Genomic DNA, 27,299 nt, shown 5'->3' with positions numbered 1-27,299 from the left:
CCAGAAGCCTTGTGACTCTTCAAAGACTTAACAACGCATTTCTAACCATGTATACTCAGAAGTAAATCCTATTAAATTCAGCTGGGCTTAATCCCAGATACGTGGGGCTAGGATTGCAGACTAACGCTTATTTTTATTTTAAGATTTCAAGAACTAGTTCCCACTTTTATCAGGTACACAGAACATTATCTCTTTTTGCCCGTATGGATATATCTATAATTTGGTCAGTAAATGCAAGAGGTACAGTATAACATTCCTATGCAAAGCTCAAATGGATGCAAGATCAGTACAATGGTTATGCTGCTTTAACAATGGTTGTGGGATAGAAATTCCTGGGGTTGTATTCAGCTAAGTTTTACTAAGTGCAGACCCACTGAAAATGTTGGATCTAAGTTAGTCATGTTCATTAATTTTAGCGGGCCTATGCTGACTAAAACTTAGAGAATAAATAAGAGAATCATAGAATTATAGAGTTGGAAGGGATCCCAAGGGTCATTATCCATAATTCTGTATACTTCTATCATATTTTACCTTTATTCATAAACTAAAAGTTCCCAAATGTTGTAACCCTTCCTTATAGGGGAGTTGCTACTGTCCCTTGATCATTTTGGCTGTGTTTTTCTACATCTTTTCAGCTCTACAATATTATTTTGAGGTGCGGTGAACAGAACTGTACACAATATTCCAAGTGTGGCTACACCACAGATTTGTATAATGGTGCTGTGATATCAGCAGTTTCCTAATGATCTATAACATGACTCCGCCTTTTTCACAACCTCTGCACACAGAGTCATCATTTTCAGCAAGCTATTCACTATGGTCCCAAGCTCTCTTTCCTGGTCAGTTCATGCCCCATTAGTATATATTCAAAGTTATGATTTTTTTGGCTTTCACTTTACGTGTACTTGCACTGAACAATTATTTGCCATTATAATGCCCATTCACTCAGTTTGGAGAGATTTGTCCTTTCTTCCTTTTTATTTGTAGTAACCATTCTCAGTGTTAGACAATGATTAATACAAATGGAAAGGAAGAAAGAATTTCCAGTAGGCCAACAATGTCCTAACACACCTTGGAACCGTTTGGGTCCAAACTATTTACTGAGCACCTGCAGACATACTATCTGACCACACTTTAAGCTGTACTAGGCAGTGTGGTGGAATGGCAGTGCTCACCTGACCTCTGGTTGGTCACATTACTACTGCTTACCAGGAGGTAGAGCGGGAGGGGCAGGGCATCAGTGAGGTCGGTGCTGTGCAAATGCACCAGTGGAGCTAGTCAGGTGCTCCTGTCAGTGCATTTGCACCTCGCAACTGCCTTGGGCCCTTTCCCTCTGTTTTCTGCAACAAGTAGCAGCACAACCAACCATGGACAGTTGAGTACCACCACCCCGTCATGCAATCTGCTGCTGACTTTGATCTGCTTTGGAGACTCTTCTAATGTGTCTTCTCTCCCCACAGCTGGTATGGTGGGTGACCACAAGGAAACAAATCCTTCTCTGCGGTAGCCTGATGGCTATGGAATTCCCTTCCATTGGACCGGTATCAAATTTTTACATTGCAGAATTTTTGGAAGGCCCTGAAACTTGTCTTTTTCATTTGGCCTTCTAGGCATGATGCTTATTAGCTGTGTGATGGTCTAGTGGAATTAGGGTTGGGTGTCATTTTGCTCTGTTGGAAAAAAAAAAGTATAGTATTGAATTGTAGTTCAAAATTTCAAAATTTTGCATTACTTTTATTTTCATAATTCCATTGCATTGCACTGAACTGAACTGGATTGTATTGTAAGCTACAGGGACATTTGCCCAGAAAAGCAGCCTAAAAATAATTTAGATTAATTAATTTAATTAAACAAGGGGCTAAACAATAAACGTTTACTCCTGAGTCCTGTATTTGGCACATTGCCTATCCCCCCCCCCCCCCCCGCTTCAGTCATTCAGTGTTAATGATACCCTAACAAAATGTAATAGGAAACAAAAGGTTTTCTAGGCCTTTCAGGCTATAGTTAAAACAAAGAAAAGAAAAGAAAAGTAGCTGAAAATGCTTTATGAAATTTTGGCCCATGTGAAATCTTGTTACTTTGCCTTAATGCATACCTAGAGATAAAGGGTTGTGGCCTAAGCTACAATACAACTTGCAATATCATTTATGTTTGAATCAAATTATTGCTGTACTGTCCCAGTGTGAAACACAGCTATATATCTTATGTTCTGCTAGGGAACAGAAACAGCAGTGAGTTAACTATGGTTTTTAAAATATCCTTTTGTTTTTTACTTTGTAAGTATTCTGTGAACGAATTTTGTTTTTGTTTTTTAAATAGACTTGAAAAGTCTCCCCCATGAGGATACATTAACCTTTTCTGTGTAACCTTTCAGGAATATGTTTTGTCATTAGCATGTTTTTGTCCTTTCCCCCCCTAAAACTTAGATGAAGAAACTAATTCTGTTTGGTAGCATACCAAGGTTTAAGCCTTGGAAATTACTACTTACGGATACAGTTAATTCCAGTGGGCTTTTGTAACCATAACTCTTAAGCATGCACAACTGCCTTTGCAAACCTGGGCTCTGAAAGTGCTGTTGTCAAATGAAATAAACCAAAGAGTAGACATACCACTTCATCCTTGCAAAGCTGACCAATCAATTTAACTGTAAGTGTTTCTCTTCTGCCGTTGTAAAATCAGTTCATCTCTTTGTCTAAGGGATGTGTTTTGACAAACTTCACAGTTTAAAATTGGCTGCCCTACCCACAACACATTTGCGCCGATGGGCGCCTCCACTGACTTCCAAGAGCTTTGAAGCATTAAGGAACACAAGAGCTGCATTTAATTTAGTTAAGAGAACTCAATATTTAAAATTGCTGTAGTGTGCAAGGACTTCAAAACTGGGGTCAGAGTTTCAGTGCACACTAAGGAAATGCATCATACAGACCTGTGGCTCAACAGAGGTTAGTTTTCTTAATTTTAGGAGAGATGACAGTTCCCACACTTCCATTGGCATTTATTATTATAAAGGTTACTACTCGCAGTGTTGTTCAAGCTAGGCTATTTATATCACTAAAAAAACAACTTGAAGGGAAAATCACATAGGGAAATATGAGACAAGTAAAAGGTTTAGTACAGAGAAAGGACCTCCCATCCTTTTATACAGTGTATGTAGGCAACCCAGCAGTGTGACAGTGGATGTGCTAGACCGTTACCTTCCTCAATAATGGTGCAGAATTCATCAGCCAGGTTACTTGCCTTGGCAAGACTGTTTGAGCATATAATGCCAATCCTGGGCCAACTCTAGTTTCTGGGCCCAGTTCAGAGTGCTGGTTTTGACCTAGAAAACCTGAAACAGCTCAGGACCGCAATACTTCAAGGACCGCCTTTCCCCAGATGAACTGACCCAAATCCTGCGATCATCACCTGAGGCCCATGCTTGTGTGCAGCTACATGAGAATGGGCCTTTTTTGTGATGGCTTCCAATTTGTGAAATGCTCTCCCCAAGGAGGTTTGTCTGGCGTCTTCGTTATACATCTTTAGGTACCAGGCAAAAACACTTCTCTTCTTCGGCTAATTAAACAAACTTACGGCCTTTTAAACTGGTGTGTGTGTGTGTTTGTTATTTTTGTTTGTTGTTATGGTATGCATTTTCTCAAAATAAGTGAGGAGAAACACACATTTGCAGGTGGAAAGATAATCAGAAGGTCAACTAGAAACCTCCCTGACTTGTGAGTTTTCCATGTGTAGGGTGATGTTGTGTTCTGTTCATAGCTGTCAACTTTTCCCTTATTCCGAATAGGATTCCTCGCAAGAAAAGGGAAAAGTTGACAGCTATGGTTCTATTCAATTTTGGTACTATTCAGAGTAAACCCATGTAAATTAATGGACATGACTGATTTGGGTCCATTAACTTATTTGGGTCTACACTGTATAACTTTCTTGGATACAACCCTTTTTGGCTCTAGGTCACATTTCCCTGTGTGCATTGTGAAATGTTACGGTCCTATTCAAACTTTAAGGGTAGATGTGATATTTTTCCCCTCCTATCCCCATAGAGGTGTTCAGAAGAATGTGTGAGGCCTCAAAGATGGCAAGAGTTTGAGATGGAAAAATATCTGTTTCAGCTCACTTAAGTTTCTCCTTCCAATCTTACATTTTGTTTTCCACATTTATGCAGTCAGTAACTTGATTTTAAAAAAACACTTTAGCATAAATTTCTCCTAATAAAAACAATTTTGTATGCAGTTTTGATTAATACACACATTTTTGGAACACTATTCCCTAATATTAGGCATTTTTGTATGTAATTTTCACTAACAGATGTATGTCTTTTTAGGCACGTTTTCCCCGAAATATGCATTTTGGTACATGTTGTTTGGGGGGAAACTGCATCACAAAATCCAGACAACTGAATTTTGAAGGATAGCTGTGTTTTAATGCACATATTGGTGTGAGAAGTGTGAATTAAGTAGGGTTTGTTTTTTTGTTGAAATAAAAACAAAACCGAATTTCCATCCCTAGTAGGGTGTGAGCACATGCTGTCGCTGCCCCATTGATATAGGCCCTGCCTTTTCCTCTCCCAACCTTCGTACATTGAGCAGAAAGGACTGCAGAGAGATTTAAACTGTGATCAGTCAAATGTGGTTAGAATCCTCATTTCAGTCTTGAACACAATTCTGTGGAGAGGTTACAACCAAGTTCAGCAGACTGTGGTTAGAATCTCCCTTCAGACCTTCCTGCTCAAGGGTGCCCTGAGAAGTGGGGGCAGATCACCTTGCATGCACCTGTGCCTTAAGTTTAAGTTTCAATACGCCCTCTTTTTTTCATCTCTGCTTAGTTGTTTGCTGATACATCATATAAAAACATGTGATTACAGATTGGCCAGTATGCTCTCCACATCAGGGCTGTTCAGTGAAAGCTAGTGAAACAGTGATTTAGGCTATTTAAGGTCTAGATCAGGGATTGTCAGCCTGGTCCCTACCGCCCACTAGTGGGTGTTTCAGGATTATGGGTGGGTGGTAGGGGGTTCTATGACACAAGCTAAATCCTCCTTCCATCGAGCACTGGTGGGTGGTAAGGAAATTTTACCATCCAGAAAGATGCATTAGTGGGCGGTAGGTATAAAAAGGTTGACTACCTGTGGTCTGGATAGTATTTTTACACCAATATTACAAGTGATGGGGCATGGTAGTTGTAATGGGCTTTTAATGTAATACTGAGGCTGTACAATTCTGTTGAAAATTATACCTTCAAACATTTCCCCCCATCCTAGTTTTTTTGTTTTTGTTTTTTGCCGATGACCCTGAACATCCCTGGAAGATGTAATGATTTATGAGAAGAGATTAGCTGTACTTGCAGCAAAAAGACCTCCTGCTCATTTTACAGTCTCATACTCTGGAGAGACAAATGAAGCTTCTAATGTTGAACAGAAAGAGCAGAACTGGGAACAGTTTTGTTTATCTTCCAATCAGATTATGATCAGAAGGTTGAAGGTAGCAGTGTTGCAAATAATATATTGGGGAAAGGTACTATCTCCTTCCTCAATTCTGTTTTATGTTTTCCCCTCCTTCATTATCTTCTCCTGCAGTGTAGCTGTTACAGCTCTTCCACATCTTTTGTCCTAAATTGGGGTGGGGTGGATGCCACCTTAGTGTTATTACTTGTAAATACCTGATACCAAAGGAGTGAGTCTTTTTTTGCATTTGGCCTTAAAGCTGGAAGGCTAGTGATGTACTTGACTATCCCAGTCTATGTTCTCTGTTTCCCTTTCTCTCTTGCAGAAGGCTACAAATGCAGCCACAAGACCTATCTTTTCCCTATACGAATCTCTCTTTTAGACAAGAAGGTGAAGAGAATAATTAATGTTATTGTCTGCTTAATGATATTGTCTGTTTCACCTGTTCAGGAATGCTTGGACCTCTAAGGGTGCTGTTGCTTCGGCAATGAATCATTCCAGAATGAGAGCTTATATGGGAGTTGGAGGCTCCCTTTCCTGGTTCAACCAGGCCTTGATCTGGTTGGCTGGTTATACACACATCCTTCTTTCTCTGAGTAACCTCACATTAAGCTGGCTGGGTGCTTCACTCACAGCCCTGAAACTCCTACTGGGCTTGCCATTTGCTCTCCTAGGGAGATGACGGGGTCCAAGGCCAGGAAGCTATGCAATTGGTGTGTAGTTCTCTGATCTTGGAGTAGGGAAGATGGCACATCAGGATTTCTGGTTGCTTGGAGATCTGCTAGGGGTGGGGTCCTGTTCCCCTTACTATTCTTCCTAGGAGACTGCAGATTTGAGGGCTGGGGAGGGCTAAGCCTTGCCATTTACCCAGTCAGGGAAATAATATAGCATTTAATTATTATTTTTCAGCATTTACATATTGCCCAATTAACCATGTTCTCTGAGTGGTCAACAAATTTAAAAGCTGTGAAATACAATTAGAAGCAAAATGAAAACCAATCTGTATCTATGCTCTCTGCCTTAGTGGTGTGGCTGCTTATGACTGTCACAATCAACCAGATGAGTTACTAATTACAAGCGAACAATAATTATTTTTTAAAATTTAAAAATATTGTCACTTTAGATGCGATTATTTTCAGCCTAAGGAAGCTCGTCTATTGGGCCAAGCACTGACATATTTGAAACAATCTGTTTTAGTGAGATAACACACTGTAATGTAGATAGAATAAGTATTTTAACTGAGGAATCAGTTATTTGCATCCAGCTGAGTGACCACTGAGATTTTTTCCTCAACTGGAATGTCGCTCTGCCCCCTGCCTAGTTGGATTGATCTACAGTGATGGGCTAGCAGTTTTCTAATATTTAAAAAGTAATTAGTAGACTGTTGGCACAAGGTTGATAAAAATGATGATTTAAAAAGTTCAGTTGTAAATCAATATTATAGTTAGGTTTTCAACCTTGATACTAATCTAGCAGAGATTCAGAATACTGTATGTGTTTTGCTTTTCTCATTGTTTTGAGTGAAAGTTGAAATGTTTTTTAAGCCAAGCAAAATTGCATTTTAGTGACATGTGATATGTTTTGTCTAGCTGCAATTTAATTACCATCTACTTAAGAGTTTATTTCTGTTGATTTCAGTAAAAACCAATTGAGTGACATATTTCCTGCAGGTGGTTTGTAGGCCAGCTTGTTTCAGTTCTTTTCCCGTAATAGTATTTCACCGACTAAAAGACCTGCCTATCCTGTGCATTTGAGTAGTTACCTGCTTAAAGTTGCTTAAACTTTTCCAGAACTAATGCCTGCTTGAGCAATCCCAAATGTCCCAGGAACAGCAGATGATGGGCCGCTGCATCCAGCAGATCTCTCTCACCACAGTTCGAGAGGGAGGTCCACAGTGCAAGGTTTCCTAGTAAAACTATGGAAAGGTTAGCCATTGCGGGTTACTCTCCATATGTACTCAGAGCTCTGTGGAGGCATGGACATGGTGTGTCAAGACAGAGGGACCATGGATCTGCAGCAACCTAAGCCTACTCAATCCCTTGGCATACCTTCAGAGAGAACCCCTGATATATGCCAGTCATTAAGCTAGTATATTTAATTCTCTTACATTGCTGTCAATTTTTGATAGCAGTATTTTTGCTTCAATTAGTTTTGTAAGAACAGAGACAATAGATATTAGCAGTATTTTCTGTGGCTCATAAAGGTGGCATTTAGGGTATTTTTCATGGTCTAGTACTTGTGCAGTAGCGCTGATGTTGCCCTTCCACTTTCAGCAGGGCTCTGTAGAGTGTATTCAGATCTGCATTTCAGAGGCCATTCACAGCACATTTATGTGGGCTTCACTTTAAGCTATTTCATTAGTCCCGCCAATAGACAACAAAATGCGGTATTTTATTCTTTTCATGGACATTTCCATGACTATAGGAAATATAACATATGACCAGCCAGGCCCGTTGAGCAGAATTATGATGGATTTTTGCCTAGGTCCTTATACCAGTGCTTCCCACTAGTGATTATTAGAGAACTCTAGGCTCTGGTGAGGTGAGTTTTTGCTGCTTTTAAATCTCAGGCCCCTTTGCAAGTCACAGTTGCTGTGTACAGCCCATTTAAATTGCTTCACAGGGTTTATTACTGCTGAACTGTTGCTATGTCGTAGTTCATCACCCACATCCTGCAATTCATGCTTTTACAACTGTCCAAAAAGAATGATCCACAAGCCTTTCTTTATAAACAAATGTTTCATCATAATATGACATCTGTTATGTGAAATGATTTAAAACAGCCTCTCTATAGCAAGTGTAAGGTGTGCAGTTGCCTTTATCTTCTTGCTGAGAGGAGGGCAAAGTTTGGTTTGATTTGCTTCTGCAGAAGGAAGAAAACAGAGATTTCACACCCAGCAGCAGCAGCTGAGCCAAATCTCTAGCAGAGGACTGGCGGGAAGAATCACTCTTAGTTTGGCAATGGTCCATGGCTCAGTAATTGAAAAACAACACCTTACTCTTGTTTTTATAATTTTGCCAGGCATGTATAAACAGACTTTTAAAAAATGGTGGTCATATCTTAAAACTGCAGAATTCCCATGAAAAGCTACTTTGATTCTTACAGATCTCTACAGACATATCTTTACTAGAAAGAACATTTTATGAATAGTTTTCCCAAGGGGGAAAGGGGAATTGTTTTTATGATTTCAACGTTCTTCATTCAGGGGAGAAGTCTGCGCCCTAGACAGAAAGGAGTGGTGGTCTTACACGCTTCAGCTTCCTTTCTACAGTATTATGAAGATTACAATGTTTGGCTTTAAATTGTTTTGCTGTGTCATGAAATAAAAATGTAAAAGAGAAATGAATGGCTGTGATGCTTCATACTCTTCAACTGAACTTGAAACGACCCAGATTGTGTGGTGATTCGAGATTCAGTTTTATTTAATTCCAAATGCAAAACACGAGAGGCTAAGGCATTGTCAAAGTTTGAATCTCTGATTCCTCTCATGTGTTTATGGCCACAAAATCTTTACAATAGACTTGCTTTTGGGAACAGAGTGCTGTCTTTTGTCTCTGGGAAAAATTGAGAGGTTGCAAATGAAAGCATAAAGAGGCCTCTTTATTCATGTCCCCAAGTCTTTGTTTCATTGGGCATTGTTTCAGTTTATAAGAGTTGTTTTAGCAGATATAGTGTGCTGGAAAGGCCGACTGATTCCCATGCACATCAGTGCAGGCTTGTTAAAATCCTGTTATCTCCTCAGCTGCCCACCCAGGATTTATTTGTTTCAAGGGTAGTTAGGATGTCTGTTTTCCCCCCTCTCCTTGTTAGTTACATTGAGTTTGCTTATTAAATTATGGAATCTGACAGCATCTTGGGCTGAAGAACTGCCTCCCGCTCTGATTTTCAGGGTTTATTACAGTTGTTGTTTAAAAGCAGTACTTAGCATTTTCCAGAATAATTCTCTTATAATTCAGAAATGTGCATTTTGTTTAGCACAGTCGTTTGTCTATAGGTGCCTAAGATAATTGCAGTCAAATTTTGTGTGCAGCTTAATGTTCATATGACACCAAAATACTTGGGAAGTGGAAGTCCTCTGATTAAAAATGTTTATGGTAATGAAATGTACAATACCACCTAGTATAGTTTTTGACTCTGGTCACGTAGATCTTTTATTTGGCCTTCTTTCACTACAGAAGTGGGTTGTTAAATTGTACAATGTTGTATGTTTTAATGAGGTAAGAGCAGGAGACAGCATGGTTATTAATGTCATACTTGGCATTTAGGTAGATCAGCTATATTAAAGAAAGCCTCCAATTGATGGTATTAGCTACAAACAGTGTAAATGGCTTACTAGTGATAGTTCAAAGGACTATTTAAATTTTAAATGTCTGTCTGTAGAAGCCTGCTTAGATTGGAATTGTTTAAGTTGTGCTGTAAGATGACACAGGAGTGTGTTTTTTTTAATTGTTTAACTTAGATTACTATTTACTCCCATTAATGAAAATGCTGCATGAAAACACTTTATTTTAAATTAAGGGTTAACAGTTTCATAAAGACAACAAATCAGGCTTTCTTTGTGAACTGAGTAACTATTCTTCAGTAACATTATAGCAAAGACGATTGTATTAAAAACATTTATTTGCAAATGTATATAGAGATTTCATATGACTGCATTTATCCAATCAGACAAATTCAGAGTTGAGCAGAGCTTGAAATGTATTGACAGGTTTAGTGAACATGTTTTGAATTGGCCATTAAATCTCTTGAATGCCTCAGATTCATATCTGACAAACTTGATAATCAGTTTTCCATAACATTTATTTTTATTTGAAGAAATGAATTTGTTTTTGCCACAATTCTACTTCAGCCTGAATGGCTGTTTAAGCTGAAACATTCAGTTATATAAAGAATCAAGATTGTGTATTATTTAGATCTTACTAGACAAGTGGGATTTGTTCCTTGCATCCCAGTTATCAAAAAGATTAACCCTTTGCCCCCAGAATTCTAATTGCAGCCATTTAGAAACAAAGAGGTTGTTTGTACAAGATGATAGCAAAATCGGGGTTTATGCCAAGTGCAGTGCTTCTCAATTGAATGGGGTTGCGAGTATTACATAAATTTTGTCTTGCATTTCAGGCACCTATAAAGGCAACTTGTGAAGAAGGCACATTATGCAAGACTGGGTTTCCTGAAGACGTTTACAATGCAGTCATATCCAGGGGAGTTCATGAAGGACAGCCTCTTCTAAATGGTACGGTTGCATGTGACATTTAGCTTCTTATTTCTTGTGCATACATTAATTCTAAGGTATATTGTTTGGATTCCTTAAATAACACAAGAGCCCTCTTTTACCTCAGTAATATACCAGATATATACTACCAGATGTAGTTTTGGGATTCAGTTAGATAGAAATGATTGACCAAAGGTTTGCCATTGAAATGCCTTTTCCAGAGTACTTTTCCACAGAACTCATTGTGAGATGGCTTCATTGCAATACTTTTCTGTTAGCCCTCTTCATAAGATCATTCTCAATTTTGTAAATTATAACAAGGACCTTTCTTATCCTAAATAGGAACTGAAATTTTATTACAGAAAAAGATGGTCCCCAAATCAGTTCCTTCCCTGTACCAAAATTTGCTTGCTATGTGCCAGGGGTTGTGTTCATAGAAGGATAAAATAGTATAATATCTATGTTCTCATCTCCCCTCACCCACTTCTCTCATTCTGAGTGTTTTTTGTACATGTGAAAAAAGCCTTTTACCAAGCTGTCATATGATTTGTGAAAGCTACCTACTTTTTAAAAATTCCCTCTATCCTTTTCCCCCAAATGGCATAATAACCAGAATGAGAACAAAAAGATAGGCGGTTCCCATTTCTTCAGCCTTCAATGCCATAGAAGCTGGCAGAAATCTCAAGAAACACAAAAATATTAAAATTGTTTATTTATTTCTGTTCTGTGAGAAACATACATTGTGTGAAATATATTGCTAATACTTCACAGCTAGACAGATTTCTCTATACAAAGAGAGAGAGAGAGAGAGAGAGAGAGAGAGAGAGAGAGAGAGAGAGAGAGAGAATTTTAATTGTCAGTAGAGGGCCTCAGAGTAAGAAAAATGTATTAATTTTGTTGTTTTATAAGCTGTGAATATCATAGAAATTACTTTGCAGCTAATTTAGAAATTATGGCGCTGATCAAGAGGATTAGTTTCAGTGAGTTTCAAATCTATCTTAAATAAAAACTAATTTGATTCTATCCATTGTTTCTTTCTTCTACAAATATTGCTGCATAGATCAAGCCATTAACATAAATGAAAAAGATTTTTTTAAAAAATGGAGCCACAAATCAAACTGATCCTTGAAACAAAAGCTTTCTTCTGTATTTAACGTATTCTATTCAGCAGTGTCTGCTCATAATTATATTTTTACAGACCTTCCTAGTGCTTTCATAACAATAATTGAATCTCAAATGCAAAAGGAATTTATTGGTTTTAGATTATTAAATCCTGACTTTAATAAAGTACTTCCTTGATTCATTTAAAGCAAGGAAATAAATTCCATATATTTGGTTCACTAATCAGTAGGTTTCAAAAATGATAAGACAACTTGGAATATTCTTCAAAACTAGTTTCTTGATATTGGGAATTGTGTTGCTGTTTCTATCTTTAACTATGAATTTCTAGAGTTCAATTTGGTAGTGCAATTAGCTGCAATTCACACCTATCATAATAGTCAAAACAGCAGTTTCTTCCCTGTTTTCAAAAGAATGTTTCCTGATGATTTTGTTCACATTCATATACGAGTAAGTATAAAATAATCCTCCCTCTTAAGAAGACTTGCAGATAATTTGCCCAGAAAAGTAACTATGGTAGTTCACAAAAAGTACCACACACTTCTGCTAGTAATTTGTTACCTAAAAGAAAAGAGCTGTCACTTTGGTAAAGTTTCTCTTCCAAGTCTTCTAGAGGTATTCCTACTTGCCCTGTGGAGAAAAATGTTTGTGAAGGATCTGAACAAAGGAACTGCAGATAAAGTGTGAAATCTTTGTTTCAAGAAGAGCTTTGAGATTATTTACACTGATCCCAAGGGAGTACAATCACAATATGTTTGTTAAATTCTTTCAATATATAACAACATTGTAAAGACAAATAATGAAATACCCCAATTTAAATAAAAAAGAGGGGAAAACAATCACAATATGCTACTCATCTAATAGTTAATATTCTACTATTATACAGACATAAAGTTTAACATTAATCATTATATCTGCATACATAACCATGGCTGAGTAACTATTGGCCACAACCCAGAATATGAAGCCATAGTTTGAAGGGGGCTGGGATACCATGGTTTGTATAACTTATGGCTAAATGTTAACATCTGTACTGAGCAAACTTTGGTTAATTGAGATCCCTTGCCTCTCCAAAGTTCTCTGCTGGGTACTTTTCTAGGTCTTCTGCTCCAAGCTTCACTGGTGTCTTCTTCTACACACCCATAGGGATAGTGTTTAGCTTAGCAACCAAAACCATGGTTTCACAAGACACTAAACCATGATTTGCAAGATGAAGCCTCAGATTCACACCCTTTTCTCTTTCCTCCAGTGAAGCTATGAGGAGTTTGGAAGCTTTCATACCTATTTTAGCATGTACAAATTGGATTAATCTTAACTATGCTGGGCAACAGCAGAAGTGGCTGGGGGGGCATGTAAAAAAGCTATGAGTTAGAGAATGTTTTATATTTTTTCCTTCAGAGACAACGCCTAATGCCCCTAACAAATCCAATGCCACAAGAGGCTGGTCTCTTCCAGAACTCTGATTGTGTGATGTCCATGTGACAAGCCCAGGTCATGAATTGTGTGGAATGCAGGGTGGTTGTTCTTGAGTTTTGTGGTACCAGCATCCAGAAGGAAGGTTGCTATAAATTTTTAGGTAGGAAGCAGTTAGCTATATGAGAATGTGGGGTGTTGAAATTTAGCCATAAACCTCACCTTTCAACGAACCAAAGTTTGGCTCAGTCTCCTCCCGCCCCAAACACGTAGACACCAAATATACAATAACCTCTCCATTATCAGATAACCCAACACAGGACTTTACAAACTAGTCACAATACAGCTTGGTGGATTAATTTGCTATAAATCTGAAAAGTTTATTTTGCAGTGGAAACATTTGGCCTGAAAGCCAAGTGCCCTTAAATAACTGTCGAGTTCAGGGTGGTCCAACACATAGCCTACGTGTCACATGCAGCCCTTGAGGCCTTTGAAATGGCCCTTGCTATGCCCGCCCCCCCCCCCGGTTAATGACCAGCAGTGGCAGCAACAAACTGTTGTGCTTCGGTGTTGTCAGAAATTCAAAGTATTTTTCTGACTCACTTGGTCTGAGAGATTAGACCACCCTGGGTTAGTGGATTACAGCGGTGCATTTTACTGTATTTTATCTAATTGGGTTATACTCAGAGTAGACACATTAAAGTCAGTTAAGTCTACCCTGTGTATATATCAACCACTAGACAACACAGGAATTCACTTGCAATTTACAGAAAGTGAATATTACAAGACAGCTTTTAATTTCTTTTTTATTTGAATCAGTGTGCATTAGTTTTTAAAAAAACTTCCTGGGGCATCATGTTTGTTTGTTTTGTTCACTACAACTTCCTTAGTCAAATTATTTTAATGGTTAATTCTCTTGAAAGTACCGACATGCTTGAAAGCATATCATTTGCTGGTTTTACATAAATGTACAGGCCATCATTGGATGGCTTTGACTTAAAATTTAATTACACTGTCATTTTGAAGTACTATTGTTGTCAAAAGCCCATTTTCTGGTTATTAAACTAGATGCATGTGACAATAGAAGTTAAGCATGCTTTGTGTTGTGCTCCCTTTTGAGGGTGAAAAGCTCTGAGGGCCAGATTCGGAACCCTGTATTTCCCTTGATATTGTTGGCGTATATCCAGATTTACACCAGCTCGAGATCTGAATTCTGCACTTTAATTGTTATGGATTTTCTGTGAGGGTTGAAGCTTTTTAAAGATTTTTTTTACTATACTGTCAGTTGCCTGAGGTATAGAGGTTTTATTATCCTCTTAGCCAGCATTAAAATACAGCGACTGAGGCAAGAGACTCACAAAGTGACCAAACTTTTTTCATTTGTTTCTGTTCTTTTTGTTGAATTTTAACACATTAGGGAAACACTAATTTGTTTCCCTTCAAAACAGAAAACTCTTAAGGTTATACTTGCACTGTGAAATGTTAGAGATCTGTGTCAGATACTGCTTTTGCATGTCTCCTCAATACGGCTGCAAACCTATAAGCACTTACCTGGTGGTAAGTCCCGTAGAACTCAGTGAGACTTCCTTCTGAGAAATGTATAGGGTTAATATTCAGTTTACAGGTGCACAAATCCCAGTTCTCTGTTGCACTGCAACAGTTACAGAAAATGCACCCCAAAGAGATCTACCAGACAGCATCTCATGTAAGTGTTAGATAATTTGTTGAAAGAAAGCAGTTCTGTGGCAACTCTTACAGAAGGCCTAGATAGGCAGGGAGAAAAATAGACAGCAAGAATAGAATGTAGGCAGACTCTTAGACAGAGCCAGAATCTGGCTGTTGCTTAAGCGAAGATGTAGGCCATACTGTTTTGCCAGGGCGGGGGGAATCAATAGATTTCCTTGGTGGATGGGGTGTTGCTGGAAGATGAAACAATAATACAGCTGTTTCAAACATTACTGCAATTCTGAATGGCTTGGCAGTAGGGACAGAAAAATAGAAATCTGGTGACCACCGTTTCCAATCCCCTTTCACTAAACACATAAGGATGACTCTGCCTATTTCTCATATGTCAATCTTCATTATTATTATTATTATTATTATTATTATTATTATTATTATTATTTGTATTGCCTACCAGGACATACTTTGCTTTACATAAAGCAAAAATAAGACAAGCCCCTCTCTCAGGCTTACAACTTCTTTTGCAACTTTGCTGCTAGTTAGAAAACACAAAATGGGCAATGATTCTACAGTCAACTCACATCCTGATCCTAAAACATTTCTATAGAGTTGAAGTTGGGACTTACTACTCAGTACACATACTTGGGCTTTCAGGCATTGTGCTTTCGATTTGGTAGCTTGTTCTCAGATATTTTACCTCTAAAACCAGCTTTTTTGTTTGTTTGTTTAATAATGAATCTGTGAGTTTTAAGTCTGCATATCTATATTTGATTACTGGTAGTTTATGGTTTACATCTACTTACAATCTTCACATGACCTTCATAAGGTGCACTGGCTTATGTTTCATTTCTGGATTCATTTGCAAGGGCTGGTATAGCTATCCAAAACCCCTTACACTTTGGGACCAGTTCCTTGAAGGATTGCCTGTCTCCATGTGTGCCTGTCCTTACACTAAGATCCTCATTGAAGGCCTTTATCCACATTCCTTTCCCATCTGAAGTATGTACAGCAGGTGCCTGCCAGGGAAGCAACCTTCTCGGTGGTGGTGCCCCCAAAGTAAGACGCTTTCTCCAGGGTGACTTGCTTGGTGCCTACGCCAGTCTCATTTTGGCTTCAGAAAAATAACTTATTTTCTTAGAACCCTTAATTCAATTTATCTGTTTTGTCTACATGAGGTCTCTTGTTTTTATGCTGCTCCTTGTGATTTTATGGTTTCTAATAAATCTTTCTATGTTTTTAATAGCATGTTTTAAATTAAAGATAATTTGTTTTCAGATTTTGTACGGGTATAAGTCCTTCAGAATTAAACAAAAAGTGCGTTGAATATAAGGTACATTGGAAATTACTACAGAAATATAGTGATCTTTTTGAGATAAAACTGAAATTTGCAAAGCAGTGAATAAAAGTTAAGGAGATGGACATTAGAAAAACTGCTTTCTTGATAGTGAAGTGCTGTCAAATTTTTTATCTTAGGTACTTTACCGGTGGGCTTTCTGGCATTCTAAGCATCTAACTGATCACCCTGTTTGGGAAAGGAATTTTACTCAACGTCCTATTGGTGGTCATGAGTGGTTTTTTCCAGCTCTTATCACTTCCGCAGCATATGATCAGGCCTGGAAGTTTGATTCATCAAAGTATAGCTTATGACAGCTTTCTCATTGCTGATAGTAAATGTGCTCTACAAGCACATATAACCTGTTGGATTCCGCCCCCCCCCCCCCCACACTACAACTCTTGTGGTATGCTAGAAATTAATGCAGTTTTATTGTTCTAAAAGTATCCCAAGATTGAATAAGTTTTCCATTTCAACACCACATTCTATACAGTTCAATGAAGAATTCCTGCACAGAAATCTTGCATCAGTTCCAGTGGCTGTCTTGGGTAGTCTATATAGTAGATTCTGATACGCTTTTGTGCAGTCTTTTCGATTAATAAAATTATAACATCATGCTTACCTTTGATACAACTGTGGCCCTGCAAATATTTGCCATGCATATTGCTTGGGTTACTGCAAATCGGTTATTGTAATGCTTTTTTAGCATACTAGAAAAGTTGCTATAGCATAAGATTATACATAGTGTAAGTGGGTGTCCACTCAATTTAGCAGCACTTCTCCTTTATCTCCACCCCTTTGGAGTCTTCTTCCCACCCCTAGATCTGTTCCAGAGGATTGGGGGACCCTCTAGAGCAGATTTTATGGGCACTGGAGAGGGAAGAAGAGAAAAATCCAGTTGTCCAAGTGAATTTGTGTTGCGAAAGCAGACAGACATCATTGCTTTTTTGAGTTTCATTCAGATGAGTGAACAATGATTAATAATCACCTAACTGCTTTATATCAATATGAGTTGCTTGCGAAGTTTTTAATTTAAAAACATTTCTAAAATGGGAAACAGTAGTGTTCTATGACATTCAGTATTAGAAACTCAGTTATATAAGGTAGGTGCCAAATGGCTCCTTAAACCATGGTTATAACTGCCAAAACGGAATGCCTAATTTCCATTTCGGGGCATAATCTCTTGTGAATAGTGGCTTTAAAAATAAAATCTTTTATTTAAATATGCAGATTTTTCACGAATCACTGGCTTATTATAATCTTAGCAAAAATGTAGAAGAGCCAGAGTATGTGTTCACAAAAATTCTGTGTAAAACTGTTGGTTTTCACATTGTGTATATAATTATATGTTCAGTTCTATCATTTAGATTTACAATGGGATCTTTTGTTGACTTGTCATCCTTTAACATCAGAAGACACAGAAATTACTAGAACTTCCTATTGAATGGGTTGTTATTTAAAAAAGTGTCTTAAAATACAGATTATAATACAAAAATAAAACCACATTCTAGCAGTAACTAAAAACATAATGAATCCATTAAATTAAATAATACTGTGTTAAAACATTGGATGTCATTCAGTTTGCGCTAATCGACTTGACTTCATTGTTCTGAACATAGCTCATCTTTGTGTATCACCAATATATGTGTTATTGTAAACCATCTTAATTCTTAAGCAAGGGTAGAATGCAACTAGGGATGATTAATGGATGGTTGGGTACAAATAAGGGGTATTCTCATGTTGATACAGACTGTAAGGAAGACAGAAATTAAGCTTGTTCACATGAATTATTACTGGACTCATCCCCCATATTTGCAGGGCCATTTGTCATTTGTCCTCCCCATCACCACAAGGCCTCTCCACCAGCAGTTTCCCAACCAAACCCCGCCACCCACCCAACTTCTGTAACTTACTGCACCTTATCTTACCTGGGAAGCTGTATTAAGATCAGTAGCAGCATGTAAGGGGATGGTGGAGGTTTGCCCATTTTTATTACTTTTTATTTTGCAGGATATATACATGGCTTTCCATATAAACCCATAATATCCTACCTAGGAGCTTCAGCTGAGCCAGCAGTTTGATAAAATAGAGCAGCCTCAAGTAGAGTAGATGAGAAGCCTCTGTGGAGAGGAAAGCATGACTCCATGAGAGATGAGGGCCCTGCCGGATTAACAGCTACAGGGGGTTGAAAGTGACACAGGAGCCGAGCTTGTAAGACACTCATGTTGAGTGGGTGGCCAAAGAAATCCAGAGTGTGGATGGGCAGTGGAAGGGGCTGGGACTGTGAAGAGATGCAGTCAGTAGCTGAAGGCAAGGGGGAAGACAATGCCTAGGAGAAGGGCGAGCCGGCAGAAGCTGAGGTGCTGCTTCTTCTGATTGATTTTTCCATTCACTGGGAGCCTGCTGTGGAAGAGGGGAGCGGTGCAGGAGGAAAGGCCTTGTGAAGGAGGTGGAAAGTGTGTTGGGAGAAGAGTGAGCAGGCTGAGGAGCTGCTTCTAATTTATTTCTCTATCCCTTGGGAGAGTGCTGTGGAAGGAGGAGTGCAGGAGGAAAGTGCCTCAGAGGATGGAGATGAAGATCTCTTGTTTATAGAGCTCTTCACTCCGTGTGTGTGTGCATGCATGAGCGGGAGGAATCAGTGCCTGTGGAGATGCCTGTGGAGGAGCAGCAGAAGGAATTTGTGCACCTGAGTGTGCACCAGCGCCTGAGGAAATGGTGGCAGAGGAAAACCCGAAGGAAAAGCTGGAGCTCTGTGTACATGCACCAGGGGGGGCAGCCAGCATTTGCTGAGTTGAGTGAAATAAAACCCAGCAATGACCTTTCATGTGCCTATACTAGGTTCATCCCTTAAGCAGGCCCCAGCAGCCAGGGTCACTCAGAGTCCCATGAGTGTTGGCAAGAGCCCCTGGGAGGGTTATTTGTATTTGTTTGGGCCCATGAAATGTATTAGGAGTAAGCGTAGAGGGGGAATCCTGGTTGTCTTTTTGGGTGAACTGGGCCAGCTGATTGTGGGAAAGGAAAAGTGCTCCAATATAAAGACTTGTGGTCGGATTATGATCAGCATCTTGGGGCAGGAGATTAAGTGGACTGGCCTAAGGGTGGCAAGAGAAAGAAAGAAAGAAAGAAAGAAAGAAAGAAAGAAAGAAAGAAAGAAAGAAAGAAAGGTCTCCACTGTCCTTCACTCTGAGGAAACCAAACTCTTGAGTAAGCGCCTGTAGGTGGAATTCTTGTACCACTCAGAGTTGGGTGGCATGCAACAATGCATTCATTATCATGCTGCAAGTGAGAATTGACTTCTTTCCCATATGAAAAGCAATACCAGTTAATTTCTCTTTCGTTTTATGTCGTGTTGTGAACCACTACAGTATTCTGGTTTTCAGGTTCATTGTAGACCACCACATTTTCTTGACTTACGTAATTCTCTTCTTGTAAGCCGCCACAATGGATACATAGACTGAAGGGAAAGGGGCAGGGGTCCACACATTATGGATACCCAGCAATTATTTTCAGGGTCCTGTGAAGTATGGCATTTTTGCTCCCTGTTTCACATGCATTTTATATCTCCTGCCTCACATGATGGCTGTATAGAGGGGAAATGATGGGCAAGGGTAGTACGTTGCTAGTGTATTAGTAGCAACTCTTCTCCTCCAGCTTCTGACATAGATTGGTCCCAATACAAGATAGAGCCTGGTACTATTTTGGAAGAGGCACTCTTCACAGCTATGTTCCTAGGAGCTTTGCTTTTTTTTTTTTTAAGGCTATTACACCTGTCATGAAATATAAAGGACACTTTCTCTGCTATTGAGCAGAATTAAATGTAGAATTGCCACTGGAATCTTGACCACAGTTGTAGAGTACTGGAAACAGACATTTTGTGAGGCAGAATGTAGGCATTTTATTAAATTAAAGCCTGAGCTTAGGCCAGCACGGTTTTTAATGATGCACTCCATCTTTCACTGACTTTATATTAAAAAAAAAAAAAACGCACTGGGGTTTGACTAAGGGCAAAAGAAAGAAAAAAGTGTTGTGTTACTTTCTTGTTGAGTAAGCCAGAACTGCATATCATGCATGATCTGGCAAACAGTTCAGGGTTTAGTTGGACTAGATCAATAAATTCAGATCCCTTTGTTTAGTAAGATCGATGCGATGTAATGAAGTCTGTGCTCCAATTCCCTGCTAAGGATCACCGCAGGGGATAGGAAGGTGTCTGTTTCTGTGTTATAAAGTACAGCAAACATTATAGTGAATATTTTTTGTATTATATAAGGATTGGACTGCACTTTTTATTTTTCTTCTTCTCCAGTTTTAGAAATCCCCTTTAGAAATCCACTTGAAGTGCCCTAGGAAATGAACTTTCATTTTTATGACTTTTCTTTTGCAAGATACATACATGCCTTTCCATATAAGCCCATGAAATCCTACTTGCTTCAGACTTCTTGCCTTTGTTATGTTGACGGGGTATTATAAATCCTTTTTTGAAAAATCCATTTTGAAATTAAAATGCATACTTGAGGGAAGAACATTGACTTTTAATATAACCCCATATTCTAGGCATGTTTTTGATGTAAAGTTTGTAAGATGAGCTTCAGTAGCTGTTGCATGCAATGGAGCCAGTGCCTAATTTAAAAGTAAAGTACTTTTTTGTGTATAAGACTAGGTTTTTTTTTACTTTAAAATATGGTTAAAAATCTGGCGGCATCTTATAAATGGATAGTGCATATGCCCATTTTCTAAATTTGGGGTCCCCAAAAGTAGGGGGCGTCTTATACACGGGAAAATACGGGTATTAATCTGGAGTTCAGTCCTAACTGTAACATTGCTGAAACAAAATTTAAAAATTCCTTCCAGTAGCACCTTAGAGACCAACTAAGTTTGTTACTGGTATGAGCTTTCGTGTGCATGCACACTTCTTCAGATAGCATTGTTAACATTGTTTCTCCTATGACCTTATTTCAGGAATAGCAGCCATAATAAGCTGGTGGTTGTTACTTGAGGGAAGGGGTGGCATGGTTAGGAGGCCTCCAGTGCAATGCCTGATTAACTTTTGGATCCATGCCTTGAGTAGATAGGTTAGGAGGCACTTCAGTCTCTCGCCCAGGGGAAGGTGAGTGTGAGGGTCTCATCTCTGGCTATATGCACCTTGGTACCCTGGGATCTGGCTCAGGGTGCTCCTGCCCCGGATTTAGGGGCACCTGGTTTTCAATCCCAGGCTCAGAGTCAGTTACCCAGTTTAGCTCCTCAGCTGGTTATTCTACAGCCTCTGACTTCATGTCATGATTGCTGGAGGTTCTCAGGTCATGACAGGATCCTTCATTCTTCTTTTTCAACTTGTTTTCTGACCTCTCTGTGTACTACATGTCCACCTGTTATCTGTGGGAGGGTTTTATGTCCCTACAGATATTTGGATCGAGAGAATCCAAGTGCATCACTTTCATTTATTACAAAGGAAACTATGTTTTCCAAATCCCCTTAAAATGCAAAAAAATGATTGTTCCTGGAGCTCAATGTCAGTGTAAAATTTATTATGGAAGTCGCTGGAAGATACCTGAGAAGTATGTGGCAATAGGCTGGTTGGACTTAAAGAAAGGTTTTATGTGATAATTCAGTATGAAATTACTTTGCTGCCTCTTAGTGAAAGGAGTGTTCATTTTATTGCCATATGAATATGCAACAGTGTTGAGATGGTCACCTAATATGCTAACAAGATGTACTTCCCTCTACTGTTACATTATAATAAATGCATATGTCACTGCTGTTTGACAGTTAATTAACACGTGGTATGAAATACAAGAAAGCCACATTTAATTTCAACTCTCCTTTTTTCTTACCTTGTGAATGTAATTGCAGTTATAGTCCAACATGCTGATATTCTGTAATCTATCCATACTAATTTGCATGACATAGAGGAAGAATAGTTCTGTTTGGCATAATGGTTTATGGTGTTTTAGGTCCACCTTAGGCTCTGTATACCATACAGAGTGTGTCTTTTTTCTCTCTGTTGTTATTGATAAGTCGAATCAAAAGCACCTTCTAATTTCATGTGCTTAACAAAAGTAATCAGTAAGGCTTTGTGAATAAGACATTTACTATTAAGGTTATATGTTTGTGTGATAGTGCAAGGAATATGAGAGTGATGACTGGAGTCACAATGCATTGAGGAAAATTAATGCATTTCTTTGCCTGTGTGATCTAGAATCAGGAGTTTGGTTCTGTTCAAAATACAGGCTGACACCACACAGAATAGCACATGCTGGGTGGACATCATAAGAAACAGCACATGGAACCTTGCGATGCTGTGCAAGGAAGCTGCTGTTGGGCAAAAGTGAGCAAAAAGCCTGCTGAACTCATAAAATCCTTTTTGATAAGTATCTCACTGATTTGGGGAAAGCCACTGCTAAACCGAAAATTGCACATTCTTCTGTGGGCCCTCTTACCACATGCAAGTTCCTTTTTTAAAGTTTCTTCAGTAGCGCATAACTATTTTCTGGCAATTTTCTGATGAGTCATTGCATTTCTGGCCTTTTAAACATAGAGCTGTTGTGACACTCTACAAATGCTTACCCAAAGTAAAAAAATAAATAAATAAACAGTTTCATCCTAAAACCTTTTTCTCATCAAATAAGTCATGTGTACTCTTTCTTGTTTTGATACGTGGCAATGTTTAACCTACGTTCACTTTCAGTTCCTCCCAAATTTTCAACTTAGTGAAATAATGTAATTTTCTGGGAATGGATGTGCAAAGGCACCATTCAAATGCTCGCTAGAGGTGTTCCAATAGTTTCTTTCTACTGTTGGGTGAAGTATTTGGTTTGTTGTTATTATAATTTGTCCTTGACTTGTAATAAACCTGTTGGCTATAAGCTTTCAGAGAGCCCATAGGCAGTTTCTGATCCCAAAGCCAAAGCTGACATCTGTGGCTAGAGGGGTCATCTCTCTGTACACTGTTGCTACTGCCAATAGTTTTAATTTCCTAAACTGATTATTTAAATAATGTTTCCAGTGATGGAAACAAACATTAATTTAATGTGACATCTATTTATTTTCTCTCTCCTCTCTCCAACTTTTTTTTTTCATTGACAGTGTTCTGGCTTAAATATGTGACTTGAAAATTCAAAACTCTATACTTCTGGAATTAAAAAGGAGAAGAATAAACAGTTCCCTGACATTTATACTTAAAACTGTTTCTCATTTGAATTCAGTGCCTCTGTCTGCCTTTTGTCTTCGTGTTCTCATAAAATCAGCACAGTATTGTAAAGTTCTTGCAAACAACAAGGAAACAATTCTAAGTTCATGGTTTGGTGTTTCAAGTTTTAGTTTCTAACATTTATCATACTTTTTATTGATACCTCACTTTTCTAGACAACTTAAGGCAGCTTACAATAAATCAAAGTCAGCACAGATAATGGTGATAAACTAGAAATGACAATGAAAGACATGGGCTATAAAAAAGACCAAGATTAGCCAAGAATTTCAAAGTATATCCAAAACATTTCAAAAGAAACCATAGTAAATGCCTGCGAAAGCAGAATGTTTTACACCTGCCTCCTCAATGCTGTCATTCATCATTTCATGGCACTTCTGGGCAGTGGAGTTCCATAGTTGTGGAATCACAATGAAAAATGTCCTGCACTGTGTCCTAGCAGATGTAACCTAATTAAAAGTGTGGTGTTACCTGGAGCTGGAAAGGAAATGTGTTTTTTCAGGTACATTGGATCAGACCATGTACAAAGTTCTAATGATACTCGCTAGCATGTGTGATAATTTCCCTTTCAAGGCTGAATCTGAAGGTTTTCTTTTGCATAACGTCATTTATGCTCATTGAGAAAGCCAGTGAAAATAAGAATATTGGGCCAAAAGACAATTGAGTGCATGATCCTGTTTTCGTAGCAACCAACCAGTTGCCTGTGGGAAGCCTGAAAGCTGGACATGAGTGCAGCAGCACTCTCCACTTTTCTGAGTCCTAGCAACTTGTATGTATTTAGAGGCATGCTGTCTCCCTCACTGGAAGTAGAACATAGCTATTAGCCACTGGTGGCTTACCTTCCATGATTTTATCTAATGTACATGAAGAGTGTCGTGAAATTCATTTGGTGGCCGTGGGGCAGTTTCTGTGTCTCTTCCTAATACACTTTACAGAAGGAATGCAAATGTGGCATATGCTGGGATTCTAGGGCAGGGATGTTATCCCTATCTCTGACTGTTCCATCAGGGGCTTGTTTATAGGTAAAGGTAAATAAGGTAAAGGACCCCTGGATGGTGAAGTCCAGTCAAAAGTGACTATGGGCTACAGTGCACATCTTGTTTTTCAGGCCAAGGGAGCTGGCATTTATCCACAGACAGCTTTCTGGGTCATGTGGCCAGCAGTGAATCTCCTCTCTGTGAATTCATTTAACTACAGGAAAACACTGTTACTTCTCTTTGCATTATTCAGAAAAGATCATTCATTTTTGTACAGGCAGCGATCATTTCACATGGGGGTTTCATTCCTGGCCATGCGTGTGTCGGCATAACACGTATAAGTGCTCCCCATTACACCCCCGTTACACCCCCATTCTGCCTTCTTCTGGCTCCAAAAGGACCCACATGTTGGCCATTGCACTTTAATTGGATGCGCTTAAAATGGTTGCCGCTTGTGCACTTCAGAAAATTTTTGTGTATGCAGATTATCTTGTTGTGGGAAGGGATATTCCAGAGGCTGCTTCTGATATGTTCTGCATAAATCCTTGAATTCCCTCTCTCACTGAACTGTATCCATACCATCTGAAAGAGGAATCTCACTGGCCTAGCCCTCACTGAGATGCATCTGTGTTGTACTACTTTAGACTCAGAAGCCAGAGATCATAACTGGCGGCTGCTTAAGACCAAACTTGCTGAAGCTATGAGAGGAGCAACGAGGGATGCTCTTCAGGTGTAATGTTCTTCACCCCCTCCAGTAAAGGCTTTAGCTTTAAATATGTGTAAAATAAACCATATTTATTAAAGACACTAGTCTCTGCTGTGCCTTGATTTTGGGTGAGCAGATAGAACTCCCTGGAATCTTGCTACCGCTTGGCAGAGATTTGGGGTGGTGTAACACTATGTTGGTAAATTGCTGTACAGTAAATTATTTCACTAAAGGTCCAAATAATTTGATGTTTCTTGCAGGTTGCAGCAAATGGTGGCATGAATGAATAAGGTTGATCAGCTACATAATAATACAATCCATCAATATCCATTAGGTTATATTGCTTAGCTTTCATTAGGAGCACTATTTTGGTTTTAACTTCTTAGAATCCTAGACACTGCAGAAAATTGTAAGAGCTCATTACTGACTGGGCCCTGTAGTCTTTAGTCAGCACAAAAGTGAAAACTGAACTTGGAATTAATTCTACCATCCACACATTCATACTTAAAAATGCCTTGCATCACACACAAGACTGTATTCCTCTTTTAGAATTAGAATCAAAGTGCCATGTAAATACTTTTATATCATTTTCAAATAAGCCCATCTTTAAGGATATTTGCAAGAAGAACTGGAGCGCTGTTGACAGGGAGTTTTGTATCTTCTGGTTATCACTTCCAGCCACTCTTACTTCCGTTTAGGCTGGAATGAGGCCCATTAAGTATGGAAATGTCAACTCATCTGCTAAAGCTGTCCTGAAAAAAATACAGCATCACTAAAGCTGAGTTCACACATGCATGTTCGTCATTTGATCATTGTAATCTCTTGTTCTAGCTTGCCTGTGCAATGAAACATTTCAGGGAGAGATAATATAACTTAGCATAGTTCACAGTGCTCTTCTCTGTTCTGGCAATTCATGTGATGAACTCCAAACCTTTCAATCAGTGTTGAGTAATTGGATGATGAGACGTGATGTGCTGCAAATGCATCCTTAGGTTCATCTTTCTGCAATTCTCCCTCTCTCTAGCTTCATATATAACGGATCATGTGTCTGGCAGGCTGCCAGACCCAGCCTCCCACTGGATTATGGTGGTGCCACTTACCCACCCCTGCTGATGTGTCATGGCCCACAAGTTGACACGCAGTGGCCCACACAGTCAAGAGGGATTAGATTCTCTTGTGACAACCATACTTCTAAGTAGTCAGAACAAAACAATGGAACAGCTAGGGGACCTCCGGAAGTAATTGGGTGGGCTGGGGAGGGAGGTAGAACAGCCATACTCTAGACATTAAAGCATGACTCCATGATAGAACCAGGGAAGATGAAGCCTGGTGGGACCAAGGGAGCAAACTATCTCAGGTCCTGCAACATCCTAGCCACAGGAGCAGCAGCCCATAACTACTGCTCTCCCAAAAACCCTTTGCTTTTAAGTATCATTATCTTGGACAGGGTAGAGAAACTGATCTCGCCACTGGTTTTCTTGTTCCGCCTTTCTCTTTCATGTACACAAGTAGAGGCATTATTTTTTTGCAAGGACTAGGAAAGGATTAATCCACTACTGTTGCAAGGTATTCCTAAAGCAGTTCCCATCTCTGTTTAACCTATCCCCACTTTTGGGGCATGTCATGAAGTCCTGTCAAACATTCCATGAAAGGCTATATGAGAGAGAAAAGTGCACTAATGCCAGATTTGAAAGCAGTGTAGAAGGTATATTGATTAATACACTCAAAACAGTTTTGTGATAGCTTATGCTGCAGTGAAATCTGGAAGAAAAGTCCACCCCACCCCACATGGTGCTCAATAGCTATGTATGCCACAACCAGTAGTAGCCAACATTGATTCTTAAAAGGAACATACAGGCTTGAATCCAGCACCCGTTCTGTGCACCTTTCTACTTTCCTCTATAGCCCCCTGAACCACTTTAAAATCTGCTCCTGGGGGTTGGGGGACCTTTAGGTACACAATAACATGTAGTTCAGCAGGAAGGGAATTGGCAGAAATCTCACCTCAAGCAGAAGTGTATTTTACTCACTTAATAGCACCTTAGGACCGAAGGGGAACTCTTTGGAAGGTCTTAACAGGAAAAGAAGAACTTAGGATGAATATTTTTTTTGAATATTTATTTGAAGTTTTTCTAGTAAAGGTAAAGGTAAAGGACCCCTGGACGGTTAAGTCCAGTCAAAGGTGACTGGGATTGCGGCGTTCATCTCACTTTCAGGC

General features: G+C 39.1%; 1 protein-coding gene across 4 annotated transcripts in view; it reads left to right on the top strand.

The window, feature by feature from the left end:
* The window catches only part of CDH2 (cadherin 2), a 127,519-nt gene that overhangs the window by 8,507 nt on the left and 91,713 nt on the right, over positions 1-27,299 (top strand). For 3 of the 4 annotated variants that reach the window (XR_014550262.1, XM_083622903.1, XM_083622904.1), the window contains exon 2: positions 10,556-10,670. Coding sequence is in view for 2 of the 4 variants with exons in the window: in XM_083622903.1 (XP_083479029.1) it covers positions 10,556-10,670 (115 nt within the window). In the remaining 2 variants the exon portion in view is untranslated. Of the gene's footprint in view, positions 1-5,695; positions 5,828-10,555; positions 10,671-27,299 lie in introns of those variants that run through there. The other variant, XM_083622902.1, reaches the window with a different exon arrangement.

This window comes from Podarcis filfolensis (genome assembly GCF_964270895.1).
Source record: "Podarcis filfolensis genome assembly, chromosome: 7".
Taxonomy (NCBI): Eukaryota; Metazoa; Chordata; class Lepidosauria; order Squamata; family Lacertidae; genus Podarcis; species Podarcis filfolensis.
The sequence above is the reverse complement of the archived record's forward strand: the minus strand, read 5'-3'. Positions and strand labels throughout refer to the sequence as shown.